The 24,577-nt window shown below is 35.2% G+C and overlaps 2 protein-coding genes and 1 long non-coding RNA gene across 3 annotated transcripts; 1 reads left to right on the top strand and 2 right to left on the bottom strand.

Moving 5' to 3' along the window:
• Positions 1-992: 992 nt before the first annotated feature.
• Positions 993-5,044, bottom strand: LOC100267729 (pentatricopeptide repeat-containing protein At1g09900). Its single transcript, XM_002285575.4, has one exon. The coding sequence runs from the start codon at positions 3,126-3,128 to the stop codon at positions 1,296-1,298; it is 1,833 nt and encodes a 610-aa protein (XP_002285611.1). The 5' UTR covers positions 3,129-5,044; the 3' UTR covers positions 993-1,295.
• Positions 5,045-5,888: 844 nt separating this feature from the next.
• LOC104882504 (uncharacterized) lies at positions 5,889-15,902 on the top strand. Its single transcript, XR_009464986.1, has 4 exons — positions 5,889-6,396; positions 6,991-7,056; positions 13,841-14,011; positions 15,586-15,902. It is a non-coding gene; the product is annotated as an uncharacterized LOC104882504 (long non-coding RNA).
• Positions 15,903-15,969: 67 nt separating this feature from the next.
• Positions 15,970-21,376, bottom strand: LOC100253898 (MADS-box transcription factor 27). The gene is made up of 5 exons (XM_059734279.1): positions 21,365-21,376; positions 21,197-21,258; positions 16,283-16,382; positions 16,147-16,188; positions 15,970-16,065 (listed from the first exon to the last, which is right to left on the bottom strand). Exons 1-5 carry the CDS (start codon positions 21,374-21,376, stop codon positions 15,970-15,972), a joined length of 312 nt encoding a protein of 103 aa, XP_059590262.1.
• Between the last annotated feature and the right edge of the window lie 3,201 nt (positions 21,377-24,577).

Raw genomic sequence — 24,577 nt, 5'->3', positions numbered from 1 at the left:
TATACAACAGCAGAATACACGGCCACTGGGGAAGAAGGTAGATGTGGAACCCCACGTTGACTCGATCTATGGTGATGGGAAGGCCGAAGGCAAAAATGATTGATGATGCTGATGGAATCAGACTATGTTTATTTGAAAAAGCAGAGTCAAGCTTAGCACGCTCAAATTCTTTTGGTATTTAACCCATTAAAACGAGTTATAGAGTGAAGCAGTAGAGATGGATGCTTTTTTCCTTTAGCAGCCAGATCTTTTAGTGCATGGTTGTCATTTGGCAATTGGCACAGGCACAAGCAATCTGATTGAGAACTGTCAGCCTGTTTATAAGCTTGAATGGCCAATTGATAAACCCATAACTTTATAGTCCAATATAGGTGACAAACAATGTTTCATGTTGAAATGACAAACTGAAAAGGCAAGAGAGAAGGCAATTTGTTATACAAGTAGAACTCAGCAGCCTGAAATTTCTCGCTAAACAACATTGGCCCGTTTGATGGTATCACCAGAATAATCTGTTTGAACGGTAGGCGGCATGAGCCCCATCTAACACTCAGCTATATGGCACCAATTGGTCGGTTCAATCATAAACAAATTCTAGAGGCAAAGCCAAATCGTCCATCTGGTATGACAATCTGCCTTTGAAACTTCTCTGAATCACCCCACTTGTTTTCGTCAAAATGTTAACAATTTCGCCTAACACTGGCACGCAACATTAGTTCAATACCATGTAACAAAGGCAATGGATCCCTCAGTATATGATATCATTCAAAATCATGGTTAAACCCCTAATTGTATGGTGGCTTAAGGTAAACTAATGAAGCACTTCCCTTAAAAAGAAAAAGAGGAGGTAATATAGGTTCTTATTCCTCTTTTTTTTTTTTTAATTGAAATATAAGTCGTTACAATGTGAGACAAAAAACCATTTCAGCAACCATTGCCTTATGAAATTTTGTTGTGGTAAAGGAAATAACCATCACACTGACTGCAAGGTAATAGAACAAGGCAAGTACGAATGGGTATCCGTATGTAGATTAAAGCGTGACAACCAAGTAAAAAAAAATTCACGAGAGTACCAAATATAACCTGAAACCAAACATAGTAAGGAAAAGGCTACATTATGTGGGTTGTTATCTAACAAAATTAACCTTGGATCTTGCTTGCTGCAAAAAGAAAATTAAAAATAATAATAATCCGACATCTAGGAAATGATTGGGAAAGAAATCAAGACAAGCCAAATCCAAGGGCATAATTTACCAGAGACTACTCGTCCAAGAGTAAAAGCTGGCATGTACTCCAGGTTACATTTTGACTGCCACCTGTTCTGCTGAGCTTTTCTTCACAAGTCCCCTGGAGCACAGCTCATTCAACAAGTCCAGAGCTTCCTTGGCTAAACCTTCATATGCAATACCTTCAATGAGAATGGTGTATGTAGCTTCAGTGGGTTTACATCGCTTGGATATCATATAAGCCAAGAAGTCAATGGCCCGATCAGTTTGCCGAGACTTGCACAGTCCCAACATGATAGAATTATAGGTGATTGCGTTGGGCCTGATACCTAATCCTTCCAAGTCATGAAAAAACTTAATGGCTTCATCAACCTTTCCTTCTCTACTAAGCCCTGAGACAAGCGAAGAGTAGGTAATTATATCAGGTTTGAGACCCTTCCTGCGCATCTCATCCAACAACTTTATGGCTCGTTCCGTTTTCCCCACCTTTGAAAGCCCATCAATAACTGTATTATAAGTTATTAAAACAGGAGAACAACCTTTGCTACTTAACTGATTAAGAATCTCAACTGCAACATCAACCTTCCCATCTTTGCATAAAGCAGTGAGCAAAGTATTATAGGTCACAATATCTGGATAACACCCCCGAGACACCATTATGTCCAGATATTCAATTGCTCTATCCATCTTCTTTTCTTTGCAAAACCCATGAAGCAATGGATTATAGCTCAATGAATTAGGAGTGCATCCATGCATAGGCATTTTCTCCAAAATGTCAATCGCCCTGCCCAATAGTCCCTGCCGACACAAGAAGTTAATCAAGATATTGAAGGTGACAACACTAGGAGAACATCCTTTTCGAAGCATGTCAGATAAGAGTTTCTCGGCATCCATCCACCTTCCCGTACTACACATACTCCGCAAAATGATATTATGGGTAATCACATTAGGTTGGCAACCATACGATGGCATATTATTCAAGAATTTGATTGCTTCATCCAACCTCCCTTCCTTGCAAATCCCATTAATAAGAACATTATAAGTGACAACATCAGGCTTACTACCTTTATTCCTCATCTCATCTAAGAGCTTCATTGCCTGCCCAACGCCGCTTTCCTTGCAAGTTGCTTCAATCAAAATGGTGTATGTTATCACATCAGGATAACACTCTTTTTGCAATTGCCGATCAAGAACTTCCATTGCTTGCTTTAATTTGCCACTATCACACAAAGTACGCAAAATGGTATTATATGTAACAACATCGGGAGCAACATTCATTCGGTCAAGCACCTGTAGAGCATTATCAATCTCCCCTGACTTGCAATACCCACTAATCAAAACATTGTAAGTTATAACATCAGGAACCGCCCCTGACTGTTCCAGAATTTCCATAACCCAAGTGGCCTTCTTGGTCTTACCAATACGACAAAACCCTCTAATCAAACTTGTGCACGGTATGATATCAGGAATATCACCCCGATAAACCATACTCTCAAGAAATTTAAACCCATCCTCCAATTCCCCATTTCTAACCAATCGACGAAGATGATTATTACTCTCATGTTCCTCAATACTGCTTGAGGAATTTGATGTGTAATTTCCACCACTCAAATGAACGTGCTGGTTTTTCTCAGCATATGGCAATTTGTCATTGGAACTAAATGTATCAGCTCTCAGGGCGGCAAAAACTTGGTTTCGCCTCTGGTTTCGAGACCCCCCGATTTTTTTACACTCATTGCTTGTACCATCAGATAAAGCAAGAAAGCGAGCTTTGTACCCTAAAACAAGGTTTGAGCGAAACCTAGCCCTCGTCCCCAAACAGGTTTTTGTTGTGTTCTCCCTATGAACATGCTGCAATGAGTAAAGCCCCTCATGGGTTTGGCTCACGGGTACTATCAAATCCATAGTCAATCCTACTCGTATTATAACAGAGGTCAAACTGAACTCAGAAGTTCATGACAAAGTGTTGATTGAAACAAAGTAACAGATACTTGAATGGGCTCTGTACATAAAAACTGAATCCAGAGAGAGAAAAGCAGGGAAAGAGTGCTTACTGTGTTAAGCGTTCTGAGAAGTGAGAAGAGTGAAACCAGAGACGAATGAAACCCTTCTTATCCCTTTCCTGTCTTCTTGTTTTTTTGTAGACTCGGGGTTCAGGGCCTGAGGCGTAATATAGCCATATAGGCGGTGGGAATCTAATTGGCCCTGCTAATGGGCTGGGCCGAACCGCCTAGGGTTTTGTTTCCAGCAGCCTCAGAGAAGGGCCTAATAAACATCACTTACAGCCGCTTCTTTTGTGCAGTGCCCTATGATTTAATTTCAAAGGATTGAACAAGTACGGTATGTGAAGTTTCAATGTTCAACTTCAAACTGACTTGGAATCATGCATCCTCTTTTAATGACTTTTACCACATTTTTATCCCTTTTGTTGTGAATTATGTTACCGTACCAGACTTTGTTGGTTAATGCAACATATTGAGACAACTGAGATGATTAGCGCAAAGATTATGAAAATGGGAATAGGCAAAGGGGTCTTTTGCTGAAGATGAAATGGAGGGATTGAAAGTCCATAGTGTACAATTTTGGTTTTGCTTTTATTTTTGTTGCATTTAGGATCTGGAGCAGTTGAATCTAATAAACGCAGAAAGTCCAAATGATGTCGGTTTGCAGAGGACATGGCGGCGAAGAATGTTAAACCATATTGTTTTGCAAGAAGCGGGGACGAACCAGCAAGTTCTCTTGGCTGACTATTGTCTTCAATCCAGGTTTTTTCTCAGTACTGGACTCCATTTATAGAAATCTAGACATCAAAGATTCAAAGGACCAAAAGTAAAGCCATCCGGCCTCATTCCGTATTGATGTGTTTCTCCAAGTTTTCTCATTCACCACCATATATACCCATGGATCAACCCATTCCAAGAATCCGATATGATTTTTCTATCCAGCCTGCATTTCACGCAATTCAAATTTTAAAGTACATACAACAGTTTTGTTGAAGACTACAGTCCTGGAATTGGATTGGGAGAATCTTATCATACTCACAAAACCTTCACCTCTCCAAGTTCCAATAGCTTCGATCCTACACAAACGTGCAACAATTCTGCAAAACTAGGAGCCTGTTTGGCAGTATAATTTAAAATGTTTGTGTAGGATCGATTTCAACAATTCAACAGTTCTACCACTTCACTGAAACCCTATTCTTATCGATTTCAACAATGTTCGGTACGGTGCTTCTATCAACAGTGAGCATATCCCTTCCTCGGAGAAGGGGGATCCGGTGAAATATAACGATGACGTTTTGGTACAGGAAAACGGAGAAAGTAGGACTGTAGGAGGAAATGGAGAAAACAATAGAGCACCCAATCCAGGTATTGAACAAAGAAAGTACAATGACAATGTTTTGAAGAATGAAACGGAGGACGTTCACTGGCATGGCCTTTTAGCTCCAAGAGGAGAAAAGTGAGCTAAATGGAAAAATTCAAACCCAGGCACAGTGGAGTTCCTTCCTTTTCGCTGCAAGAGGCTGCAAGAAGACGGAGGTTCCACGTCTTACAGGGCTAGGTATCAAAGAAACAGCAGGAAGCAAGCACAGACGATATATACACATTGAACTGGGTGTCCACTACCTGAGATGTGCTGTGATAAAGGCTTTGCCCCTTGGGAACATCTTTCGGGTGACTGCCGCCTCCTTTAGCCGAGAAAAAAACCCTCCAACGGTCGCCACTTGACACCGTCTGGAGTATATTCGCACGTGATATTTATCTGTCAAATATACCACTTCTGTTAAAAAACATTACTTTTTCTTGTGACCCTAGAAAAATATCTTGGCTATCCGAGTGTCGAGAGTTCGTAATATCTCCGCCTTGTACCATTTTTTAATTAGGAGTTATGAATGTACAACAAGGCCAAACTCCAAAGCTGACACGTGGCTATGGAAGATAGGTGATTTACACTTTCTGAAATTATAATTCCTTTTTTTAGTATAACGAGTTCTCTGGATGCCACAAAAGTCTAATAGAAAAAGAGATCTTACGGATTTAAAAGAGATAAACTGAAGGACAGAGCATCAGCTACGTGTTCAATTTCAGTTCACCTGGAACCACATTATTAGGACCTAATATCAATGTGATCGTAGCGGATTCATTACGTGTTCGATTCCCATTTGTTCAGGGGACCACGTCACCAGGTCTTACCGTACGACCTTGGGAGTTTTACGCCTGTTTGTTTCCAGTTTCGACACGTGCACTGGTTGGTTTGCCTACTCGCGGGAATACACTCTTTTGAATCGGCGTGGAATTGGGGGCAGTGGAGCTTAGGCGGCTTGGCAGATTGATATAAAAGCCAAACGGTGGTGGTTGGACGCGGGGATTGGAGTACCAACCATGATCGGTTCTAAAACTCAGTCCCATCTGTTTATTTGTATATTTGTACTACTCCGCCTCCGCTGCTTCACCACCCACCCCACAATCTGTAGTGGCAGGCAACCGGTAAGCAATTAACTCCTTTCTTGGCCTAATAAGTTTTTTGGCTTTTGGAAATATGCTTGAATAATTTTTAAAAGTGTTAAATCGATTGGCTCCAATATTAGGCACATTGAACTTGTAGAGCTTATAATTATGTATACGACTCTTTAAAAGGAACGATAACAGAGGTGACATTTGACTGTTTAGAAGGAGCAACAACAAAGGTGAAATTTATAGTGAAAAAAAAGTGACCTCAGCTAAAGTTGACCCGGGACAGAATCATACTTCTCATGCTCCCTTAGTTATCCCCTCCCTGGAACTTCTCAAATGATCCAAGAACTGGACATTGAAAAGAGAGATGATTCATAGCTTCATCCCAGTAACCAAACATGGTCTATTTTGAGCCAAAAAGCCGAGTCAAAAGCAGGAAGCCGACTCACTCTTAAATCTTAACTTATGTCCTGCTGGCTAAGGTGGAGTTGCAGCTGTTACCAAACCTGTGAAAAAGCCCTTTCGGGGAATCCGAAACCCTAGAAATTTTAAATGATAAAGAAAAGCAGGGAGTGACTACGTTGCAGATCAAGTGGGGGCATCCACCCCCCACTCCAGTCTGCATTTCATTATTAAAATAAACCCCTGTTTCAGATATTTTCATAACATCCTCCCTCTCTCTCTCTCCTCTTTCCCTCTCAACGTCCATTCATTTCCAGGTATAAACTGCTTGTCTCCCTTCATGAAGCACATCTCTCTGTTCATCATTTCTCCGTCGTTCTCTATTTTTTCTGCAATTCTTTTACTTCTGCAATTCTTTCACTGTTGCCCGTGAATACGCTTATATAAATTCATCTAGTGCTCTGCGGCTTCTTCCTTAATGTTGTTTCCTTCGTTGTATGTAATCTTTTTGTCTTTTTTTGTTTTGTTTTTTGCGTTATGAAGTTTCGATTTCGTTTGCATTCAGCACTTTTGAATCTTGATGTTGCAAAAGGAAATTTTCCGATCGGAGACCACCTCTAATGTTCTGCCTGTTTGCCGAGAAATTGTAGGAAAAGTAAAGGAAAAGAAATCTACAGATCTTATAGCGTGCATATCACATCCAAGTTTTCTTTTTATTTTCCTTTTGTCTTCTCTGTAACCAAACAACCGGTTATGCTGCATTTCCACTGTTGCTCTTGTCGATCATGATGATGATACTGCCGCCTTTGGTTGTAGAGTTCTAATGCATTTTTTGGCATTTCGCATAGTCTTCCTTATATTATTTTCCTTTCGTTTTGCAGTCTTCCTTATATTTTTCTTTCGTTTTGTAGTGTTTATAGATATGAGTTGGATAAAGAACAGATTTGATTCAATCTGGAGACGCGTAGGCCTGTGAGGTGAGGATTTACCTATTTAAAGGATTATGATGTTTTGTTTATTATTGCTATTATTATTCCTTTTCGGTTAGCGTGAAGTATTGCTTGCTTTAATACATGATGGCGTCACTGCTGCCATCATTGTAACCTATTTAAGTTGGTGGTACTGGTTTCTCTCATTTTAATTGAGATGTGTACTGTGTCAGAAGTGATAAGTGATGGTTTAATTATCATTTTTAATTTTAAATTTACATGCATTTCGTCATATTAAGTCCTGGACACTTTTTTTTTTACCTCTATCATTTGAGAGCAAATCATCAGGAACTACCAACTACTGAATTTTAATGGTTAATTCCTGGTTGGATGCTTCAAGGATAGAGGAAAACATGTACTAATTCCTGGTTGAAGGCAATCTAATTTATGGTGTGCTTTTGGTTCTTGTAATATGATAGAAGCACACAAAAAATAATCATCCATGGTGTATACTGTTGTTGTTTAGGCTTGATTTAAGTGATGATGATTGAGATGCAGATAGAAGTTTGCTTTTGATTTTATGTGAAAAAATTAAAGGCAGATAAAAATTAACTATTAAAGAAAAGGTAATGGAAGCACATTAATTTGTAAACTTTAAACTTTAGTGTTTAGTTTTTTCCTTCAATTGCTCCCTAGGCAGTGTTGGATACTTTAATGTAAAGTCTTCCACATTACTTACTTTAATGTTATTTTATTTAGAAAATGGAAGACAAAATTCTTGCAAGTTTACAAGAACTACTCAAAAGTTTATTTTAGAATCTTTAATAGAGTATTTCAAGGCCTATTAATTACCATGTGAATGGTCAAATATATTGGATGACTTTACAGACAATGCTTGTACAATTTGACATGAGTTAGGCATTTTAAATATGTGGGGTTGATTAAAAGAGGTTTGCTGTGCTTATTTGTTCCTATACTCAAATAAGGTAGTTGAGGTGAGAGGGTTCTTTTTGGAGTCTTGAGGAATGGTTATATGGTGCCTTTATTGTTCAATGTTCACACACTTTTGGCATTTATTGACCTTTGTTTGTTAGGTAATGAGATAGAATTTTGCAGGTGTCACATTGTGGATTGTTAAAAGTTCTATTTTGCTAACTATTTATTTGGAGTTACTTTGTTTTGAAAATGATTTTATGTGATACCTTTTCTTCAAATAATGACTTGATTGAGCGAGATGGCATGGGCTTCTCACAACATAATGAGTGATTTTATGATCAAACATGGGAGTTATATGATGAAATATTAGTAAGTTTGCTCCAAAAGTAGGACCCTAAAAAAAACAACCTTTGAAGAAAAGAGCTTCCTACACACCTTTTGAAACCTAAAACCCTCTTATTTCACTTTCATTATCACTATTGAAGAATTTAATTTGCGCACCACACACACCTCGCCCCACCCCATATCTCTCATCTATCCACCTATCTATCTATCTATCATATATATATATATATATATGTATGTATGTGTGTGTGTGTGTGTGTGTGTATGTATATGTATATATGTATTTATATATTTTAGGACTTTAGTCTTTGTTTGCTTTTTTTGTTTGAATCTTAAGGTGTTTTAGTATCATTTTATTTAAGTCAAGTCTTATTTTTAAATAATTTGTTTGAATACAATAATTAAAATATTTTACCTTTGATATGAAATTTTAAGTTAATGACACATTTGCAATGATTTCTATTCTAATTTGAGACAAATTCAAACATATTTAGACTCCAATTGAAAAAAGAAAAACAAATGTCCCTTTACTGTAGAGCACTTGTACAAGGGAGTTCATGCAACCTAGCTCTTCCACTATTATCAAGTAGTGAATTTGATGTAATTGTGATTTTTTTCATCATCATAGAAACTGCCTTTACTCAAACCTTTGTAACTTTGTAAGAACCCCATTATGATATATTCATTCTTTATCTTAGCCAATGGAGAGTAACATTGAAAGTGACAATGAATGGGAGGATTTTTGTTTATAAGTAATAAAGTGTAGTTGGAACTTGTATTTCTTTAGTGAACGCCTATAAACATATCTAAGAGTTGTATTTTGTATTATGCAAGAAAAAGAAAGTTGATGTGAAAAATTCTATCTTAATTGGATGAGGTTTTTTATTTTTGAAGCCTAGGCATAAAAAGATGGTTGGGAGTTACATTTTTAGTGAAAGCTCAAAATGCAACCTATACCACCTCATCTAGGCCATCCCACATGGCAAAAAATTTAACAAATGGGGGGTTTATTCCAACTAACCCCTTTGAAGATACTTGCCCTGCCCCTAGCATCCTATTTTTGGAGCAAACCTAGTGTATTTGTTTTTTTTAGGTAATAAAAATTATATATACAAAAAAAATTAGTCCACCAAAGTATGCAAGACGAATATAATAGGCACAAATTGGTAAAGCTACAAAAGAGATAACACAAAAAACAACTCTCTCTCTCTTTCTCTCAACATGATCTCAATCAGTTTACAAAATCAATTAAAGGCATTGAGCCTTTTTTATTAATGTATATCCAAACCTAAGCTAACAAGTTACTTAGAAACAAACATTTCAACTTTTGATTAGATTGCTCCCCATTTTCAAATGCTCTTTGATTTTTTTTCTTCCACAATGTCCAAAAAATGCATAAAGGAGTAGCATTCCAAAAAAAAATTGTCTTCCCCATCTCCAATATAGAGTAGATTAATTTGACAAAAAAAAACTTTATTCTTCAACTCTTTCTAGATCACCCTAACAAAACATCCCTCCTCATCAAGTTATCTTGCAAATTGTAATCTTAAGAAAAAAGTATCAACAATATCCAATTCTCAATCGTTTCAGTGTCTAGACAAACACGGATTCCAATGATCCTTTGCACCTATCTCATCTCGTAAATCCATAATTCAAGTATCTTTGGACGAAGTTAGAGCATACAAAGAGAGAAACTATACATGCAACGGCTCCTTCCCATCCCACTCATCCTTTTACAACTTGATTCTCATTTCATTGCCTACTTCAAAAACAGTCCTACTATTAAAAAGGTCTTACACCTTCTTGATAGCTTTCCATATTCTAACCACATACCCATCTCTCACCTCATAGAAATTCGAGCCACCTTTCTTTCCATACTTTTCCTCTATGACTTGTTTCCAAAAAAGTTCTCCTTCATAAGCAAATCTCCAATTCCACTTTCCAAAGATGGCCTTATTAAGAGATGAGAGACTTCTAATACCCAAGCCCCCTTTACTACTATCCATGCAGACTTACTAGATGTGGCCTTTTCTCTTTAGCCTCACCTTCCTATAGAAAATCGCTTTAAATCTTCTCAAGCCTCAATATGGGGATTGGAAATAAGGACATGTAAAGTCCTCTAGTAGTGCTTTAGGAAACACTTCTAGTATAAAAAAGTGTTTTTGGAGAAAAATAAGGTATTTGGGAAAATTTAGAAAGTACTTTTAAAAATTTTAAATATCACTTATAGTGGCTCATGGAAGAATACTTGATAAGCGATTCTCTCAAAAACACTTATAGAGAAAGCACTTCAACTAAAAGTATTTCAAATAGAAATACTACCAAATGCACTTGTAGTAAATAAACATACCAGATACAATGCTTTGAATCAACACGAGTCTTCCCCCTTTAGAGAACTATTGTCTCTTTAACATTGACAATCTTCTACGAAACCTCCATTCCACCTCATCCCATACCAATACTAATCTAAAAGGAGCACCTAATCAAGTGGTCCTTATTAGTGTTCTTATCCCTCACTAGAGAAAATCCCATTGGATCTTCTCAATTTTAACAATTTCATTAATTAGGATTCTAAAGGAAAAGACAAAAGGTAGGTAACATGAGGGTGTAAGAAGATTGAATTAGAGCAATTTCACCACCTAACAAGAGGTAAGCCTTTTTCTACCAATCTAGACATATAAAGATTTGAAGAACAAAATCATCCATAAACTCTAAGGTTAAGCTTAAGATGAGACATTACCATTATTAGACAAAAAATTTACAGCATCAATAAAATGGACGTAAAAAATTGGAATTTTATTCTGTGTAACTTTAAAAGCCTTCATTTGGCTTCAAGCACTATTGGCATAAAGATAAATTGGGAAAAGAGGAAGGTTTTTTCATGCTACTTATTATCTTACTAGGACCACTTGACTTACTATTTCTAAAATTTAAGGAAAAAAGCTTGTTCATGTTGTTTAATGAGTGTGTTCAATTGTTATTGCCAACATAAGTCACAAACGGATCCTACTAAGCCTTCCTTATCTGTGCTTGAATTTCCTTGTTTTTTACCATTCATCACTAAATGCACTACACAACATGATTTTGAAAGGAAAACATCCTTTTTTTTTTCCTATGAAAATTTGTCCAACATGAGATTCTTATTATGAGAATTCATTCACATACTAATCAAAAGAATTCATTCACATACTAAACGTAGTTTGCTTTTAAGTGCTTTTGGTTAACTACATAGGTCCTGTTTGGATTGACTTCTTCGAAGCCAAAGCACTTTGCTTTAGTTCAACAAGAACTCCAATACCTATTTGAATAATTTTGTTGAAAAAAGACTTCAAAAAGAGTTCAATATGAAAGCCAGGAAATGTTGCTTTTCATAAAAGCTCTATTTTGACTCATATGGAAATTCAATCATGTTCAATAAGACTTTTAGAATATCAATATTGCACTTTGAAGTAGCTTTGGTTTCAACTTCAATTTCTTGATGCAGCCAAAGACACAGAGCTATTCCTGACAGGCCTATAATCCCTTTTTTTCTTGTCTATGGGAGGAAGTCATCTGACTGGGAAAACCATCAGAGAGTTGGGATCATATGTGGGGTCTTGATTAAAAGTACTGCAAATTCTCTCATTAAGGCAGGATATGTATGGGAAGATACTATTTCAGTGAGCAGTCAATTATCCATCAAAATTCAGGTCTGCATCTGCTGTAGGTATTTATATCCATGCAAAGATGCTTACTTGCTCATAAGAAACCCAAATTGGCTAGTCCTAAAGTACAAGATGCTCCTTTGAAATGAGTGGCTAATGTACATGGCAGTACATGAAATTTCACTTTCTTTAGGGGACAGGAAACAATGACTTGAAGAGATCTTATTGCGCTATATGACTTTCTGTTCATTATAGCCAAATTAGCTCTTAACATGTCATGTATTTAGATAATTCTTTTAAACTAGCTACTGAGATAGCTTACATGAACTCTATTAGTTATCACCATATATAGCTTATAATAACCCCTTAGACCCTTTTTAGATGATATCAACAGTCTTTTTTAAGTTGCTTGATCCACATTGAAGCAGGACAACCATTTCCCCCTTCTTTGCTACTATAGGTTGAGTCAAATATCTATGTATCCCTTTCTTTCCCTTTTTATTTTTATTAAAAAAAAAAAAAAAAAAAAAAACAGAACACCACACTTGCTCTCTCTTCTGACTTCTGAGGCTTGCACCATTCAAATATAGGCATGAAACTCCTCCAGTTTGTCAATGATATTGCTTTGAGAACCTTCTAGTTTTCTGATTATTGATTTCAAAACTTGATAGCAGGCTTAGAATTTTCAGAGGGCCGATATGGGACTCAGTACCCTTCATTGGATGTGATACATTCTAATTTGTGTTTCCTCAGAGTCCTCAATTTTACCTGACATTTGTGTCTGAGGTATAGATGATTCCTTTCTTAGTTTAGCCCATAAACAAAATTATACTGGATAATTCCTAAATTTTCTGCAGAATGCCTGTATTATTATAATTAATATTTCTACTTTTTATAAAAAGTACCACTGTGACAGTATATGCCTGTTTCTACAACATGCATCGTTTTGCTCTTGCCCCTTACAGCCCCCACCACACACTGCACAAACCATATTATCTTCTTGGAAATTGGTCCTCAAATTATTGCCAAGTTTACAATGATCATGATTTTGTGAACCATATGCTTCTGTTTTTCAAACATTTGATGTTTTGGCCCTCTCAAGTTGCCAATTTTGCAAATTGTTGTCAAAATTCTTTGCCAATTTGCCAATGATATGGGCTTTCCAGCGTTTTTTTCCCATGATAAGGAGTGATTGCATCTGAAACTTGAACTCAAAGCATAGTTTAAGTTCTCAAACAAGCACTATGACTAGGCTTGGGAAGTTGTCAATTTGCAATCAATCACCCATGAGATAAGCCCCCATTTAAGTGATTGCTAATGAAAAACGCATCTGGATCATTTTTTTATTATCTGAACTGACATTTTTTCCTTTGCTCCCTTGAAGAAATCATGCTCTATACTAATGTGATATAACAAGTTTCAAAGTTGTTTGATTACCTACTTTTAATATGCTGTAGTTTCAGTTTTTCCTGGGCACAACTTTTTATTTGCACGCTACCTACATAAAAAGTTGGGTACTTGCAGAGGTCTTTGACGCTTAGTGTTCATATTCAAGATCTCTCTTTTCAAATTAAAATTTGAATTTGTTTTTTATATCAGTTTTATTCCTAAGCTTGTCATCAGCACCATCTTGGCTTTTGTGGGGATGAAAACTATACTCTGTCTTGCGAGTTCCTATGTAGCTTTCAAAAATTGGTTGCATGCTCAGTTTTCAACTTTGAACAGTGGGCACTTTTATTCCAACTGTGGATCTTCCATCGTAAATAATAAATGTTTGGTTAGTGTTTGAATTGTTAGTTGCTCAACTCTTAAAAATGGAAGTTGTATACGTTTTGTGTGCTTTGGTGTGCTCTTTTTGACGCTTTTTAATGCATTCTTTTTTTTTTTCTTTCTTTTTTACCTATCAGAAATATATATATTTAAACCTGGAAGTGGATGGAACAACTGGAATTCATGACTATGGCTGTGGGTCATCAGAAGGGGTTGTAATGTTTAAGTAAACCAACAAAAACCATTACCGCACCACTTCTTGGGGATTTTCTGTGTGCAATCTAGGTGGATGGAGGTTTCGTTGCCAGGTTGGATTTGATTTTGGTCCTTTGGCTTCTGCTTAGAGATTATGACATCCTCTAAAATGCACTTGCTTTGGATTTCTTTCATACAAATGAAACATTGAAGTGAAATTACCTTTTTGAATTTAAACTGTTCCATACTCATTGATTTTGATTGTGGCTTGCTGAAAACTGAGATGATTTTCAGATGGCTTTTTGCAGCCTTAACCATGGATTTCTTAGATAGCCTTAATTATGGATGGTTTCATTTTTCTGAAGACTGCTTTATGTATATGCCTTTTGGTGTGCTTGTTTTGAAGCTTTTTGTAAACTACCACTATGCATAGGGTGCTGCCCTTAGTTTAGCGCTCTTTAATAGATGCTCTGATTGTTTATATAAAATAATAATAATAATAAAAAATAAGAAAAAGAAAAAAATGAAGTCATCTAGTTTTTGTTCCAGTTATACTGAGGAGCTGCTTTTTGAATCATGAGATGAAGATATGTATTAGTCAATTTTTTTTATTTTGTTTTTTCAAACTGCCATATCTTCACACGTCTCTAGGTGCAGATTTAATGTGTCCCTTCTTCCTTTTTTTTTTTTGGTTCACTATTTCCTTTCTGTATTTTTATATTATTGTGCTTGTCATGTATGAATAGGTGACCCTTATTCTTACACATCCACAAACCTTATTATTTTAATACAGATCATGAAAATTGAGTTTGTCCATGGAATACTGAATTGGAGAAAATAAGGTGGTCAATTTTACATTGTCCTTAGTTGAAGGTTGAAATCCAACTATAATTTTCTTTGTTTATTGACATAAGGTAACAATACTATTATTCTGATTTAAGAGTTAAAAAATCTTTTTTGAATATGTTTTGTGGACATGGACATGAGTTGTGTTAGTGTACTACACATAGACAACCCTCAATCTAGACATAGGGATACTACAATTTATATATGGTTTACCATCTTTTTTGATAAGTATGTATGGTTTACCATCTTAGTAAATGCATTTGTTTTTGTTTAAGTTTGTGTCTGCGTATACAGTAGATTTATACAAAGTAAAATATGAAGAAATCAGTAACTTTAATATAGGTTTGATATCAAAACCATTCCTGTTCCTGCTACAGAATTGCAGTTCAGTTTCTCAAGTATCTTAAGATGTTAACTCATTGTTTTTTTTCTCTACATTATTCTCATATGAACAAGATGCATGTTGGTATTTCTATTTTGTGATAGCAAGATAACTGACTAGATCTCTTTTCTAATTATCGTCATAGGAAAAGAACACAAGTTACCTTAAAAGGCAAATCTTACTATTGCACATGCGGTTTGTTTGTTTTTTTTTTTTTTCTTTTTTTTTTTTTCTTTATTTCATCTGATATTAGGCTTTACAAAGGTAAATGTTTCTTTATCATCTCACACTGCTAAAATTTGTCTCATTGATCATGTCAAACTGAAATCTTTGTGATGGATGGTTTCTAGATCACCAAGTCTCACTAAGAGTAGCATAACTTTATCATCATGAAGCATTTTGTTGATAGGAGTTTGTTAACATCCTTCCATAAACGATCCATCTTCTTTGCTATTGCAGTTGTAGTCTGCTGCAATTTCAAAGGGAAAAGTTTGGGATCAATATTCTGACAAAATACTTGGGGTATCTTTGAATGAAATATTTAGTTGCATGGAGAAAAAATTACCCCAGTTTTGTAGCTCTTGCTGGTGTCGTCTCATAGTTTTGTTGCTGTGGCTGGCAAAGCTGGAGATGGATGGGCACATGCAAGTCCTCTCCAATGCTTAAACCATTTGTGAAGGCATTTCTGTTTGTTCCATTCACTTCCCTTGTTCCATAAACCTGGGATGTGAAATTTTTCTGCTGAGGTTGAGTATAAAACAGCTCATGGTTTGACATAGGTTTTAAAGATTGAAAATGGGTACATTTGTGTTTTAAAGGATATTTGAAGGTCATATTAATTGTCTATATAAATACCTTCTTATATAATTCCATGTTTTCTTGACGAATTAAGTTTACCTTCTTATACAATTCCACATTTTCGTTGTGAAGAAGGTTTCCCTGCAACAAAGCCAGTGAGATTTAGATATTGCAACAAAACCAAAGAAGGCACAGTCGGGAGTCTCTGTATTCAGGGTTCACCTTTTGGTTTAGTTCCTGTATTTCATCAATTAAAATTTGGTCCTATGAAAGTTAACAATAAGTTAGAGACCATGCAAATCCTTTGTATTGTATAAGAGAAAGAATAAGGATTGGATAGGGAATGAGGGTCTCAAACCTTTTTCATACGGACACCTCGAAGACTCATTTCCAATTGGTTCTCCAAATTCTGCAAATCTTTGACACTCAAACCAGAAAGCTCTTCGCCCATCATTTGCCTGTATTTGTGAAGTAAAAATATAGGAAGCATTATCTTGCTAAAACATTCTCTATCATTGACTTGTGTGTCACTAGTAAGGCACCTCTATGGAATACAAGAGACCATTTCTTCCAACGATTACATCTTTTACACACTAAACCACTATAGTGTTCAAAATTTCTGTTCTTTTATTGATGGCTCTTCGCCCATCATTTTACAACCTCATGCTTTGTCAATTCTCTATTTTCTCTGAAGTTAGCTAGTGTAGGTGAGAAGTTGTTTTAATATTTTATTCTCCTTGTATTATAATGTCTCAGTACTATTGAGTGTTTATAGTATAACTATCACACTATTAGGACACAGTATTGCTAGCAGCCCTTTCTGAATGGTATTTGGCTCTGGTTTAGCCTGAAATTAAACATTTTCCCTTCGTGAAAATGTATCTGCTATAAAGAAAATGGCTCTCTACATTTCTGTGGGTTTGAGAGTTTTAAATATCTAGGTGGTCCACTTTTTCTTTGAGGTTGTGTCATGCACCTCAAGCATTTTAAAAACCGAACCCATTACATAAATAAATAAGAGTAGAAATATAAATATTTCTTAAAATATGACAAAAATTAGCTCTTGAGGGTTGTCTCAAGTGGCAAGGGTTTGGAGTGGAATGAGAGAGGTTCAGGGTAAGTAATAAAGGGAAAAAGAAGGGGGGAAAAAAGTAATGCTCCTTATTCAAAAATTAGCTCTTGAAAGTTGCCTCAAGTGGCAAGGGTTTGAAGTGGGAATGTGGGAGGTTCAGGGTAAGTAATAAAAGGGAAAAGAAGAAAAAAAAAAGTATCATTCCTTTCCTTATTCACTGTTATTATTTACTTCAGAACATCTATATCAAACAATTACAGTAAAAAAGAAAAAGGATTTGCCCAAATGAAAGTGGGAGTGACTCATCCTTGGAAGATTCAAGTTTTATAATGAGAGTTATGGTGCCTATCAACTGAATCTCAATAGGGAATGGGTACATATTTCAAAATTCATAGGAGAAAGGCCCATTATTTAGATTCAGCTTGCCTATGGAAAATGGTGACTATGCAGAAAAAGATCAACAGAGGGTACAATATGAGAGCAATAGCCACGAGCTAGAAATAAAAGAATTTGGGAATTCTGATGTTACTGGCTGTGGAGGTTCACCTCCCACAGTAGTACAGTACGACCTTCATTTCTGAAGGGTGACAAAAAATCTCTTGGGCAAGGAAACACGGGATGTTGTCACATTACTAGAGATGAAAAAAGAAGTGTGTGATAGGAATTTGGTGCATAGCATTTGGATGACTAGATATAGAAAGTGGGTGGAGATCTTGACTATTAAGGCTTTGGGAGGCATTTTGATAATTTGAACTCTAGGATACTATCATGCATTGAGGTGGTGATAGGGTCCTTTTTTGTTCAATTAAATTATCATCAAAGTGCAAGTCTTTTGGTTGTCTTCAATTTATGCTCCAAATGATCTTACTCTTGGGAAAGAGTTCTAGGATGAGTAATGTGATCAATAAGGGCTAACTTTTTTGAGATGGTGTGTTGGGGGTGATTTTCATGTCATTAGAAGGGCTACAAAAAAGTCAAAAGGCATAGGGATTTCCAAAAGTATGAAAGAATTTGATAGCATAATCATAGAGTGTAAACTAGTTGATCCCCCTCTCAAAAATGTGTCATTTACTTGGTCAAACTTGTAAATTCCTCTATTTATAAGGTTAGATTCTTATTCTCTTCATATTGGGATATTAATTTCACCTATAATCTTCAAGATAACAATCCCTATTGGTGGGGATTGATTGCTTTTAGGTTTGAGAATATGTGGGTAAGGCATCTAGATTTCAAAGAAAGCATAATTCTATGGTGGAGAAAGTTGCATATTTTTCAAATGAGAAGGTCAAAAGATCATACTAAGGCATTACAACAAAATTGAAAATATGGAATAATTCTACTTTTGGAAATACAAGAGAGAGGAAGGATTCAATAATGAAGGATATAGCCATAGTAGATTATCAAGTAGGGGCGAGGCCTCTAATTGATAAATTAGCATCCTAAAGGGCTACCAAGAAAATGAAGTCAAAAGAGTTGTTGTTAAAGGAAGAGGTTCATTAGAGGCTGATATCTAGAGTAAAGTGGGCTACGAAGGGGAAACGGGGGTGGGAGGGGCATGGAGGAGGGTAGGGAGAGCTATAAATTGAAGTTCTTTCATTGAATAGCTAATGGAAGGAAAAAGAAGTTCATTAAATCCATTGTGGATGAGAATAAAGCAAAGCGAAGTAACCAAGCTAGCATTTCCAAGGACATTTTGAGATTCTTTAGCAAACTTTATATTAGATTAGATGACGATTCATGGAGAATAGATGGTTTAGAGTGATCCCTATCTTATAGGAGAGTGCTAGTGGTTTGGAGCACCGTTTTTCAAAAAAAGGAAATATGAGAGTTTTTTATTTTTATATGAACAAGGAAAATGCCCTAAGCCTAGCTGGTTTTGTTTAGCTTTGTATCAAGAATGTTGAGACACAACAAAAGAGGACTTACTACAAGTATTTGTTAAATTTCTTGATAATGGAATTATAAATAAGAGTATAAGAGGTTAAAAAGAGTCACACCAACATACTGACCCGACCTTATTAACCCAACTCTATTATTCCCAACTGATTTTGTTTGAAAATCACAAGCCCCATTTAAGGTCAAGTCCTTTGCTTGGTTAGTGGCAGACAAGAAGATAAACACTAATGACATGCTACAAATGAGAAAACTCTATAAAGCCCTCGATCCTGATGTGTGTTTGTTGTGTATGGAGAGGGGTAAAAAGGTAGATCATGTTTTTTACATTGTCCTTTCACTTTAAGGATATGACATAAACTATTCAGATTGACTCATTTGGACTAGGTTCCTCCTTGGAGTATATGTGACATGATAACCATCTCGTATAAAGGGTTGGGAGGTACCTTTAGAGGCAAGGTATTGTGGCAATTCACTTATCTTGCTTTGATATGGGTTGTGTGGCGGGAAAAAAACACTAAGATCTTTTGGGATAAAGCGAAAACTTCAGAGGGTCTTTGGGACATCATTCATTTTTTAGCCTCCTTTTAGGCCTTTTGTACAATAACTTTTAAGGGTATTCTCCTTGATATAATTCAACTTGTTTGGATGTCAGTGCATAGGTCTAACGGTGTGGGCTAGCAAAGACTGATTACTTTTGTATATTCCCATATGGGTTGTGGCATTTCATAGTTGTATAGATTTACTTAGCACTTTGGAGGTTCGTACGTATTTTTTGTATAGTTATTTTGGAGGATTCCTCATCCTTCTTTTGTAATTATTATTACTTACCTTAATATATTATATTATTGTTTATCATCCAAAAAAAAAAGTCAAACCAACAAATTAGATAATGGCTAAAAGTGTTATGAGCAATTGTGTGTGTTGCTTAAGATTGTTCATCTCTCACAGGGAGCCATTATTAAGGGTAGACAAATTTTGGATGTGGTATTAGTAGCTAATGAAGTGGTATATGAGAAGGATGTGTGGGAGAAATGGGGAATGTGATTAAGTTTTATTTTAAAAAACTTATGATCACGTGGATTAGGAGTTTCTAGATCATGCTTTAAAAAGAAAAGGCTTCAAATAGAAATGGAGATCTTCAATTCATGAATACTTGTCATCTCTAAAAGTGCTAATAAACGGGTGTGCTAAAGAATGGATTAAACTTTCAAGTAGTTTAAGATAGGGTGATTCTTTTTCTCCATTTCTTTTTATCATTGTGGCAAACATGTTGAGAAAAATTGATGTTGATAACAATGCAGTGTGGTCGATTTAAGGGCTTCTTAGTGGGTGAAGGTAGAACAAGATGACTCATCTATATTTTCTGATGACACCATTTTCTTATCAAGATCTTGTTCAAACAAGTTACAAAGTGTTAAGATTATTTTGGAGTCAATCAATTGATTCATTTTGTAGGGGATTTTCTACCCCTTAAGCTTTTGAGTTCATGTTTGTGACCACTTCTAATTATGCATTTTCATTGAAATCTAAATTAGATAGTTTTTCTCACTTTTGATCAAAGTTATGTGATGGTTGTGTCTAGGAAAAGGATTTCACATCCTTCTCTGCATTTACTTATTCTATGCTAATAAAATGTTTGTTTCTCATAAATAAATAAATAATAAGCCATATAGTTCTTCATGGGTTTTCCTCTTCTTTTTGTTTTTTTTTTTTTTTTTCTCTTGGTGGTTTGCTTTTATGTGAACTAAATGACCATTAATTCATTAATCTCTTCAAGAGCAACATTGAAATATTAAACAAAAATGAATAAATAAATAAATAATAATAAGCAATGTAGATCTTGATGGGTTTTCCTCCTCTTTGTTTTGTTTTTTTTTTTTCTCTTGGTGGTTTTCTTTTATGTGAACTAAATTACTATTAATTCATTAATCTCTTCAATAGCAAAATTGAAATATTACACAAAAGATTTCAATATGTGCACACATATCGTCATATTGATACAATGAAAAATGAAACTTCTAGATAATAGCTACCAGCTTTTCAACTCATATTTCAACTTTAGAGGAAAAATATGACATGCGTTCATCTCAAAAATCATTCACAGACAGTGAAATACTTTGATCTTAGTTTGTATATTAATTGTTCAGTTTGTTTACATTTGTATTTACACAAAGCTTTAAATTTGCCATCTTGGTTTTTAGATCTCTTTGGAACTATTCATCAAAGGACTTTTGACATGCAAAATAGCAAGTGGGTTTGAAATTTTCCATCATAATAGCAATTTTATTGGAGAATAGATTCTACCGATGATTTTCTTGCAAGTGTTGCAGTTGTTGCCTCAACATTGCTGCCTCCCGTTGCCAGAACTAGCAATTAGAATGGCATGATTAGTGACATACACAAGACATATATGTTCATCATAGACAAACGGAAGTGGAGAACTGACTGTTCTAAACACTTATCAGAAGTAACCTGAACATACATGGATAAAATTTCAAAAGATCAGAAGAAGCATCTTCCTTGGATGATGCTTTTCCTGGAGTCAGTGACTTACTGGTTGGTAGTAGAAGTAAAAGATTGCATTGGTAAACAATTCCAAAGGCAACAACTTAAACAAGTGAGCACATATTAAACTCCAGGATGTGTGTGTGCGTGTGTTGAAATCCAACCAATCATTTCTTTTTTAAGTCATTCACATTGCTGTAGGATGTTCTGGTTCTAAAAAGGAGAAAGAAAAAAGTATACATTCAGTTCAGTATTCTGATAAATGAAAGGAGTGCTAGATGTACATTGCTGCTTCATGGAAGAAGAAAAACTTTCAAAACCACAACATTAATTAGGATATCATCTTCAGTTCTTATATCCTGCTTTGGATGAAATTTTGTTGGGTTAAAATCAAGAATTCACTTTGACTGTTTTTTCAAGCAATTGTCTTTATTTGGGACAAAGAAAAGGTTATAAATTGACCAGGAAATAAAACTTGGTAGAATGTTTCTAAGAAATGCTCAGGCATGTAGTGACTAAGGTTGTCAGAATCCAGCTGTTAATGCTTTGACTTCTCTGGGATTCTGAACATTGGTGAGTTCGTATGTGAAAGGTTCTAGCCTTTGTTGGGCCTCTTAAAAAAGTGTCCTAGAGTTCATTATAGTCCAAGGTGCGGTAGAGGTAGCATGATATTAAAAATGTTTTCTGCCTGCACATAAAACAGAGAGAGGTACTAGCCTATAATGAAGTTACTCCATGAAATATAGGGTTCCTTCATAAATATGATTGAGCGTGGTATGTGGAGTCTAATATCCCAAGGCTTCACTTTTACCTTCTTTCTATCATCGTGCTGTTGGATCTTGTGGTTTTCTAGGTTTTTTAGGTGGGCAAGCTTGTCTAGTATAACCAAATACTCTTGAAATTTGAAGAATAACCCCTTTTGTTTTTTTTTTTTTTAAATGACCCATTTTGGACATTATCACCCTTCTTTTTTCCTTCAAAATGACATCTCCCTCCCATTCTCGTTTCATCCGATTCTGATAACAAGTTCTTCTCACCATGTTTTCTCCTTTCTTCCATAAATTTTTCAGTGGAGATAAAACCCATAACAAATATCAATGGATAAAAATCAGTCACGACTCTCTTTTTCAAGATCCTTCATCTTTTTCTTTATTTTTATTAGGGTTTTTTGTTGTTGTTCTCTGTTGCAGTTTTTTGTATTGGTTTTTGTTGTTGTTGTTGGTTTTTTTTTTTTTTTTTTTCTTTTTTGAAATTTTATTTAAACTTTAATAATGTTTTTGTTTAGGGTTTCTTGGGTTGCTTTAAGTTGGGGTATTTTGCAATTATTTTTTATTAGGGTTTTTTTGCATATGTTTTCTATTGAGATTTTGGTTGAGGTTGTTTGCAGTGAGATTTTGGTTGGTGTTTTCTTTTGAGATTTTGGTAAAGGTTTTTTGCAATTTTGGTTAGTTTTTTATTAGGTTTTTTTTGCAGTTTGTTTGATAGATTTTTTTTGTAGTTTCATCTAAATTTCTAAAATATGAAGATAAGATTGTAGAGTTCATTAAGTTTTTTTATGTAAATAAAATGAAAACTTAGCCTCAGTTAAGTTCTTTTTAAAATAAAACTTAATAACAACACATTTTAGGTTATTATAATTAAATTCTTTGTTGATAAAACGGAAATTTTACCCTAGTTAAATTATTTATAAAGGAAACTTAATCATTGTATAGTTCAGGTTACCATTATGATTGAAAACTTAATCTTAATTAAGTTCTTTGTGAACCAAACTTAACTTCAGTGCAGTTCAAGTGAACATTCTTAATTAGAAAATAACATTTATCAAATTTGTAATGAATAAAATTTAATCTAGATAAATATCTCTAATGAAAACAATAATGAATTGTATGAGAGATAAAATCATTATAAAAAAGAGAGAAAAATTAAACCAAATAAATTAAAGTGTTATAACTTGAAATAAATAAAATAAGTGGGAAAATATGTTTTTGAAGACAAACAAAAATAGAGAGGGGTAAAAGCATCCAAAGAGGGTCATTTCTCAACAAAATTAAAGGGGGAAGGTCATTTTTACAATTTGATAGGTATTTTGACTCATGTGTCAAAATAACTCTTATATCTATTGTTTCATAATAGTCTATAAGGGAGGAAGGTGAGAGGAAGGTACTTCAAAATACTATTCTTATTTTTGTTGTAGCCACAGATGCAATTTCACATTAGTCCAAAAAAATTGGAATATAAAAGGCTGTGGTACTTTTGTTAAACAAGTAAATCAACTCTTGTATATTTCTGTCTTTTATTTTGTGATGGAAAATTGCAAAACATCACACACAAAAAGAAATATCTGTGTAAATTATAATAAATATGTGATCTTGTTGATGCATACACACAGTTTGGATCAGATTGCATTTGGTGCAAAACAATGTTAGGTGTACACTGCTCATTATCTTATGTGGGATCCATTTTCTATCATGCTTGTCATGGCTATTGTTGTATTATGTGTCCTCATGCTGACACACTTGCCAAATATCATGTTGACTGGGAATTAAGTGGTCCATAATACTAGACCAACATGATATTTGGCACACAAGTGGTAACTAATCCTCTGGCAGGCAGGGCAAACATGTTTCCCATGAAAAGTTATGGAAGGGCAAACACTGAAAGTATAACATCTTATTCTTAGACCCTTCCATTACTTTCATGGGCCCATGTATTGCTATTCCTATCTTTAGATAAGATGCCTCACCATAACTATCATGCTTGCTAATTATCAAGTTGATCTGGAATCAAGAGCTAATCCTATACATATAGAGCTCCAAATTGGAGTTTTGTGGGTTATGTAGCAACTGCTATCAAATCATCTTCATATTTTGCTATCATGATAAGCATGAGAGGACATCCTATCCACTGGTAGGATTCCTGAAACATGGAGTCCAAAAAAGTGAATTGAGGAAGTGAGAATGAGAAGTTATATAATTGGCATAATTTGATTCATGCATAAATACATATTTACATGCATATGCATGGAACCATTCAAGTTGATAACATGGATCTTGTTTTGCTTCTTCTAATCTAATAAAAAAGAACACATCTCCCATTGATGCACAATGCAATCTCCTAATGTTTTTTCCTTCTTTTGGCCCTCTCCCACTTCAAAGTCCTTCCATAACTCCTGGCCACTTA

The sequence above is a fragment of the Vitis vinifera genome, chromosome 18, assembly GCF_030704535.1.
Source record: "Vitis vinifera cultivar Pinot Noir 40024 chromosome 18, ASM3070453v1".
NCBI classification, from domain to species: domain Eukaryota; kingdom Viridiplantae; phylum Streptophyta; class Magnoliopsida; order Vitales; family Vitaceae; genus Vitis; species Vitis vinifera.
The sequence above is the reverse complement of the archived record's forward strand: the minus strand, read 5'-3'. Positions and strand labels throughout refer to the sequence as shown.